This window comes from Gossypium hirsutum, chromosome A10, assembly GCF_007990345.1.
Source record: "Gossypium hirsutum isolate 1008001.06 chromosome A10, Gossypium_hirsutum_v2.1, whole genome shotgun sequence".
Taxonomy (NCBI): domain Eukaryota; kingdom Viridiplantae; phylum Streptophyta; class Magnoliopsida; order Malvales; family Malvaceae; genus Gossypium; species Gossypium hirsutum.
The window spans coordinates 104,937,786-104,945,607 of record NC_053433.1 but is presented as its reverse complement, the minus strand read 5'-3'; the positions used below and the strand labels follow the sequence as shown (position 1 = coordinate 104,945,607).

Sequence of the window (7,822 nt, the reverse complement as noted above, 5' to 3'; positions counted from 1 at the left end):
ATTAAAAATCATTAACATTATTAAAAATTAAAAAAATATATTTAAATTTAAACAAATTAATTAAATGCTAACATGTCATCCACGTGGCAATCTATGTGTATGTCACGTCAGCAAAGTTAACAAATGTTAACTTTTCATCCATTTTAAATTAATTTAATAAAAAATACAAATTCAAAAATTAAAAGATACAAAAAAAATAAGGAGCTAAAATGAAGTAAAAAAAGCTTGAGTGCCAAAAAAAAATGTCATTATACTCTAAATTAATGGAACATGTGTCTATATTAAATCCACCTGTGAAGTTTCTATTTTTCACAGAATTTTTAACTAATATTTTTGGTAAAATGATTTATTTGGTTCTCAAATTTTATAAAAAATATATGTTAACTTTTCATTTAATTTTTCGTTTCTTTTACATTACGTTTGGTTCACTGTAATGGAATAGGGCTGTAATTGAATAGAGTTGTAATAGAGTAGAGCTGTAATAAGTAATTCAACTGTTTGGTTGAATGAAATGGAATAGAATTGTAATAGTATTCTTGTGTTTGGTTGAATGGAATGATGTTGTAATAGCATAAGGAAAAAAAACTAAAATGACCAGCATACCCTTAGCAGATTTTTTTTAAGGTAGATGATTATTGTTATTGTTATTAAATTTTAATAAGATTATTATCGAAAATAATTTAATAAAAATAATAAATAGTTTAACTATATTTTAACATAATTATTATTAAATATAATTTACTAAAAAAATATAATGTAATAACATTCTTAATATAATTATTACATGAATTAAAAAATTAAAAAAATATAATACTATAAAAAATATATAATCTACTTTATTATTTTTAAACTGCAATACATATTTAATGTGCTAAAATATCATTACTGAAACAAATAATTTAATTATTCTACAATAAAAAATAGTTAAATATTAGAAGTTTTAAATAACTTATTGCTAAAAAAGTAATAAATAACTTGAGAAATATATTTCACTTCCAAGCATAATATTCATATATTAACAAAAAGTTACATGATTTCATTAGTTTATATGTCATAATCCATATGTTTAAAATTTTACAACATGAAAGAGTTACAACATTGTCGACATTCTATCATGTCATTATACCATCAAAATATTACAAACACAAAAAGTTACCAAAATATCAACATAACCATGATTTTTAATGGTCAGCAAGAAATCTTCTGATCCATTCTAATCGCACAACAGAAGGTAAACTAAATAAAATGAGCATTTGCATTGGATGATCTGGAATTTTGCTCAATGCTCGATAGCGTTCATCCTCAGTTAAGCCTTCCACTTCACATAATGTTGGATATAATTTCAGAGCACTTTCTTGAATGGTCATTTCTGACTTTTGTTGAATTACCACTTCGGAGGCAATACTCTTACTGATTTCAAGGCCAACGGTCCGTATATTTTCCGCGAATAAAGCGGCAGCATCATTAAATGAAGTAGAAAAATCACTTGCATCAGAAATCCTTTTTTTCTTCTTTGAAAATACAGAATCACCTTGATTTCTAGCTGGTTGGGTTCTGATTGCTGTTGTGTAGCTGAAAGATCCATGTCATCCAAAGAAACATCAGCTTCGGATCCATAGAAATCGTTTATTTCTTCATGAGTATTTGTAGCAGCTACATCCTCAACATTTATTTCTTCAAAAATATCAGCAGATGTTTGAGCATCTTTTCCAATGGCTCGATCTTTTGCGTAGATGGCAGTAAGTTGGTCATAATAAAGGAAACTTCGATGTCTGAATTGAGCTGCTTCTTTATGACTCAATAAAAATGAATTAAAGGCTAACATTTTCTAACATGGCATTGGGTAAAACTTTTTCTAACATTTTCTCTAACTCATTTAAATAGCCGGCTTTGAATCCCATATCCGCATTAAAGGCTCCAGCATTATGCAAGTCGACCATACAAGCAACCAACGCAGCATCTTCTTCTGGAACCCATTTCCTTTTGGTTCCTCGAGAACTTTGGGAAGAAACACTTCATTGGGAAAAACCTGACATAACTATCTTAAGAAAAAATGCAAATGAAAATTAAGTTCAATATTATGCATTAAAAGGTCAACACTTTATAAAATTATAACACACGATGAATTAATGAATTAAAAGAAAATAAATTATCATTCAACAAGTCTAGTACAATACAAAAAAAAAACAATTCAAACACCACCAAAGTTTCATAAACTAGATATATGAAATAACATAAACAACTTAAACATTTACTATTTTTACCCTAAACCTAACTAATTTCTAGATGTTTGGCATTCATCGAACATTTGGTTGGCTAGTTCCATCCTCTAAGTAGCCCATGCATCTGACGGATGAATATTTATGATATTCGATTCATCGTCATCTATCACATTACTAGGTAATTCTTTTCCCAACTCCTCTTCAATAGGATCAAGACTCATATAGGTTTGAATAAAATTATGGAGCAAACAACATGCAATAATAATTTTATTGTGCACCCTTACAGGATAGAATGATGGAGTCCTAAGTATTCCCCATCTCAGTTTTAATAACCCAAAACATCTTTCAATAACATTACGCGCTGAAGCATGTTTCATATTGAAAAATTCTTCCGGAGTACTTGGCTGATAACCCTGACGCCACTCATTCAAATGATATCTTTGTCCTCTAAAAGGCGCAAGAAATCCCTCACAATTTGTGTATCCAGCATCAACTAGATAATAACAACCTATAAAAAGAAACTATTTGTCATGGTTAATTTCCCCAAAAAGTTAGATCTTAAAGATTAATTCAAATCCCTCTAATTTTTGCATTTTACCATTAGGAACTTTTAGTCCATGTCTCCTACTAATGGTATCTCGAAGAACTCGTCCATCAGCAACAGAACCTTCCCAACTGGGAAGAACATAAACAAAATGCATATCAGGTTTACAAACACCTAACATATTTATTGCTATGTCACATTTTCGCATTCGATATCTAGTTTTATCAACTATTAGAACCCTAATCTTGATGTGGGTTCTATCTAAAGCACCTAAGCAATTCTATATCACATGTATAAAATCTCGAGTTAGGATACTATATTTAAATCTAAATGGACTAAACTATGTATGAGTTATATATAGAATTCACTCTAATACCTCTAATTTTTGCATTTTACCATTAGGAACTTTTAGTCCATGTCTCCTACTAATGGTATCTCGAAGAACTCGTCCATCAGCAACAGAACCTTCCCAACTGGGAAGAACATAAACAAAATGCATATCAGGTTTACAAACACCTAACATATTTATTGCTATGTCACCTTTTCGCATTCGATATCTAGTTTTATCAACTGTTAGAACCCTAATCTTGATGTGGGTTCTATCTAAAGCACCTAAGCAATTCTATATCACATGTATAAAATCTCGAGTTAGGACACTATATTTAAATCTAAATGGACTAAATTATGTATGAGTTATATATAGAATTCACTCTAATACCTTAAACCATTTCCACATTGGGTCTGTAGAATTAGCTGTAATTGGCTCTGCCTTTTTAAATAATACATCTTGTAAGCGTATGACAGCATTTAAAACATTGTGAAATGATCTACTAACGGTTTCCTTAGACTTATTAAAGTGATGCTTGATAACTCTATTTTTAAGGTGATGAGAAATGATATGTAAAAACATTGCCACTTGCTCATCAACAAGCATGTTACTTGAGGACTTCAATCCCCCTAAAGTTTGTAACATCTCACATAGTTTAAAAAAGGTAATTCTATTCATCCTAACTTGTTCAATACAGGTCTCGTCACTAGCATATACAAGTCTTTTCACATAATCTCGTTTTGCATAAAAATCTAAAATATAGGATCTAATCCTTAGTCTATAAGTATGTAGGCTACGGATGGCACCCAATGCAACTAAGAACCAACTCGCAACTATACACATTTGCAACCATATTGTAATAATAAGACCAATTTTTTTATGCCTCTCACTTTGTACTATTAAAGGCAGACGAGCCATTACTGCAAGATATTAAAGTGTTACATATCTTCAAATCGTAGTAAAAGGGTGACATTTCTCCAATACTAATTTCAATAACAGTAAAACAAAATCAAATAATTTAATTGCCAAAGAACTTACAGTGATTTCGTGAATACAAGATGCTCAAGTCTGGGTGGAGGAAGCGATTAAACAAGCCAAATAAGAAAAGGAAGCAATAACAACCTGTCAAAGAAAAATGAACAATACATATTAAGAATCTTTATAAAGCACAAAATAGAAATTGCAACTAAATATAACGGTTTTTTTAGAATCTTTAAAAAAATACATATTAAGAAAAATGAACAATACATATTAAGAATCTTTAAAAAAAATACAAAATAAATTCACTACTTTATCTTATGGTTGAAGTTTGATCCCCATTAATGAGAATGAAGCACATTTCGTGGCTAGTCATCTTGTTTACCTCTTTAGAGAGCACCCACAATAGCATTATACTTTATTTTAATTTACATTTGCCATTATACTTTGTCATTATACTCTGAGAATATACGTAAATTTGTCAATTAACTTTAATGTGATTGAATTTTCCCACTAAAATTTGAATTTTATTAAATTTTTTCACCAACTTTGATTTTTTTTAATTAAAATTTACCACCCAGTATTGATTTTGAAGATTTGAAAACAAATTTAACAAGAAAAATATTCTTTCAAATATTTTATTTTAATAGTTAACCATAACTTAATTTATAAAATATAATAAATTAAATTAGAATTTTTATTTATTAAATTAAAAGACTTGAAAATTAAATATAACTTAAATTTAATTTTTAAAATTATATTAATTTATTTATTATTTTAAAAATTAAAATAAAACATTAAAAATATGTTTTAATTAAAAATTATCTTTAAATTAAATAGAGAGTTAAAAAAAATAATAGGCAAAAGTTGATGCTGAAGCCTCCGCACAAGTTCTTGAAGTCTCTGAATGTTCTTCTCTTGTGATAAGATAATCTGCAACAAGTGAAAGATTATAAGTTAATCACAAGTAGAATAGCCGGCAAAAGATATGTATCATGCCAAAAATATAACTTCAATATAATTTGCCTTTTCCTAGTAGCATATTGTAAAGGAAATAGCAATGCTCATTCATGGATAAGTGAATATGTGGGACTAGAAAGAACACTGAAATACTGAAATATTGAAATACTATTGATAAAAGGGTATTATGAAACTTGGCAATCCTAGTGTACGCGCCAAAATTTATGTCACAGTCCAACATCTTGGCAATACACCTTAAAGCCACCTTATCCAAGTAAAAATTCAGAACTGTATAACAACAAAATATATTTAGCCCAGTCATGTAGCATTTTCTCTTAGTATTTTCTTTACTGGTCATAAAATACCAGAAAACAAAATGAAGTGTACTTGACAGTAGATACAGAAGCATGAGTAGGTTGAAATATCTGATTACTACAGACTTGTCTTAACAATTTAACAAACTAATATCTTAGCAAGCACATCTTTGAAGAAGAAAATTAAGATCGTGAAACATATTATTCTAAATTCAATCAATAGTTACACTGATTAATTAGGAAAACTTTTGGTGTCTCTCTTTCAATTTAAACAATATTTTACAGAAGTGAGAATGAATATCAAATAGGAAGTTGGCTTAATGCTATGCTAGTGGGCTATAGCTATTCACTGCAAGCACTTGTTAAAGTTACCATAGAATTTAAATCAAGTAACCAATAATATACCCAGACATAGTGCACTCACATACACAAGAAATAAACTATATAAGAACTGATGACTTAGAGATTAAAGAGAAAGAACTTAATTGCAAACCAGAACAGAAATGGCAATTTTTGACTCACAGTTCCTAGTGTTAGTAAGCTTTTATTGATATAAGATCCCTCTTTTCATCTAATGCCAGTTGTTTTAGCCTTTGAGCTCTCAGAACCAGCCAAATCAATAAGGTTCTGCACGTATATGTAAAACATGAAAATATGGAAAACTTGAAATATAAAGTATTATCCCTTTCAAAAAACAGGAAAGACGATTAACATATATAAATAACATACCAAATAAAAATAAGAAAAAGAACTAAAAACATAAAAAACCGAAAAAAAACCTAAAACTAGACCAAGACAGGCTATAGAATTTACCAGCTATGAGAGATTTGCTGCTTCACCTTCACTATTTTCACCACATGAACTGCTCTCTATTGTCTGGAGATAAGTTGGTCACAAGAAATAATCAACTAATCAAATGAACCATCCAAAACCAGAACAATGGCAAACGTGAATACATATTTGACATGTAACAGAAAATCCACATTTCAAAAGAGGGAATCAACATTGTTATTGCAAATTCTTGGATATAAAGATTGCAGTTAATACCACTTAAAATAGTATCAGCAAACATATTTTTATCTTAATGTGGTAAAACTAAAAATAGGGGTATTGGAAACTTCTAAAAGATGCAGAGTAACAGAATGTATACTAGTGTAAATATTGTATGGCTCTTGCTACTGAGTAAATTGAAGTTTTTTGATCCAACATGTTTGTGTTCTATTTTAAAAGAGTGAAATCCATTCACATAATATGAAAAATTTTTCATTACCGCTAGCAGGAAATTGACCCTAGTTCAAATAAGGAACATTGATAAGGCATGCAATGAAGAGAGCATCCACATAGAAACACACATCTAAAACTATTTAGTCATTTTATCCAACTGAAAAATAGATTATAGTGTCAGTTTTGATAACATAATGATCTGAAGCTTAGTTTTGTAGAAGCTCTCTACAAAATCTTCCAATTCAATTTTGGACAACTTGTCTCTGGAATCTGGATATTGAAAGTCAAGTCAACATGCTTTACCTTCCCCAGCTGCTATAAGAAAGAAGGCATGAACAGAGGATAGTAAAACTTCTTCTTTTACTCCTTCAACAAAGGTTCCCTACAGCCATAAACCAAGCAAACAATAAAACACACTTCCAAACAAACAAGAAACACAAGGCATACCGATGATAAAACGAAATTCCTTGCGACGACCTATCAACACGGTGCACCTCAGAAGAGACGGCTCAATCGAACCCATGGTTGATCTCGCAGCACCACTCTCGAAGAAAGAAATACAAGAAGAGTTAGAGAAGAGACAAAAGAGAAAGGGGCCTGGTCTACCACGAAAGAAGCCTACCTCGCCTTCGATCAGTCAGGCCAAAGAAAGCCTAAACCAACCATCACATCCTTTTTCATGTGCAGGGGATTCTTCCATTCTAGCAGTGGATTCAATAGCTGCCTATTCTTCGATCAAAACCCTAACAAGAAGGCTGGAAGGAAATAGGAAAAAGAACGAAAAAAAAAGAGGCTTAAGACATGAGGAAGGGAGAAGGGTAAAATTGAAACTGAGACACTCTAAATGGCTATTCTGTGAGTAAGGCGCCGAATGGCGTGTTTAGTGGGAATAGAGGCTGAATTGAATAAGGCTGTAATGGCATTACAGCCAACCAAACATCGTTTTGGTGGTGGGCCCAACCAAACATCGCTTTGGTGGTGGGCCCATTGAATTGGGCTGTAATCTATTCCTATTATACCCAACCAAACATAATGTTAATTCTTAAACTTATATTGTTTAATTTTACTGACATTATATTTATGTGTATACCAGATCCTCAATTAATTATTTTTTTTTAAAAAAGTTCAAAGAAGTAAAAAAATTATTTAATAATAAGAATTAAAGTAATATTCTATATTTTTTTAAAAAAAATTATCCATTTTTAATCTGATTTGACCCGATTTGGTATAGATTCACCTGGCCCGATTATAT

General features: G+C 30.3%; 1 protein-coding gene across 6 annotated transcripts; it reads right to left on the bottom strand.

Moving 5' to 3' along the window:
• Window positions 1-1,015: 1,015 nt before the first annotated feature.
• On the bottom strand, window positions 1,016-7,458 carry LOC121207580 (uncharacterized). 6 transcript variants are annotated; one of them, XR_005902664.1, is made up of 8 exons: window positions 7,048-7,449; window positions 6,874-6,952; window positions 6,160-6,222; window positions 5,869-5,973; window positions 4,961-5,005; window positions 4,133-4,216; window positions 3,143-3,239; window positions 2,644-2,897 (listed from the first exon to the last, which is right to left on the bottom strand). XR_005902664.1 is itself a non-coding variant. In XM_041077908.1 (5 exons), the coding sequence occupies exons 3-5, from the start codon at window positions 2,972-2,974 to the stop codon at window positions 1,877-1,879; spliced, it is 540 nt and encodes a 179-aa protein (XP_040933842.1). In that variant the 5' UTR covers window positions 2,975-3,239; window positions 4,133-4,216; window positions 4,385-4,837; the 3' UTR covers window positions 1,016-1,876. The 6 variants fall into 6 exon arrangements, 1 of the variants encoding a protein (XP_040933842.1); XR_005902666.1 differs by having other exon boundaries at window positions 2,687-2,730; window positions 3,163-3,239; XR_005902667.1 differs by having other exon boundaries at window positions 2,789-2,800.
• Window positions 7,459-7,822: the final 364 nt, after the last annotated feature.

Coding starts and splice junctions, on each gene's coding strand:
- LOC121207580 (XM_041077908.1), bottom strand. CDS start 2,974: ATGCGAAAATGTGACATAGCAATAAATATGTTAGGTGTTTGTAAACCT. Junction 2,731..2,820: donor TGGACTAAAAGTTCCTAATG/GTAAAATGCAAA, acceptor TTCTTTTTATAG/GTTGTTATTATCTAGTTGAT. Junction 2,039..2,506: donor GGACTCCATCATTCTATCCT/GTAAGGGTGCAC, acceptor TTCTTAAGATAG/TTATGTCAGGTTTTTCCCAA.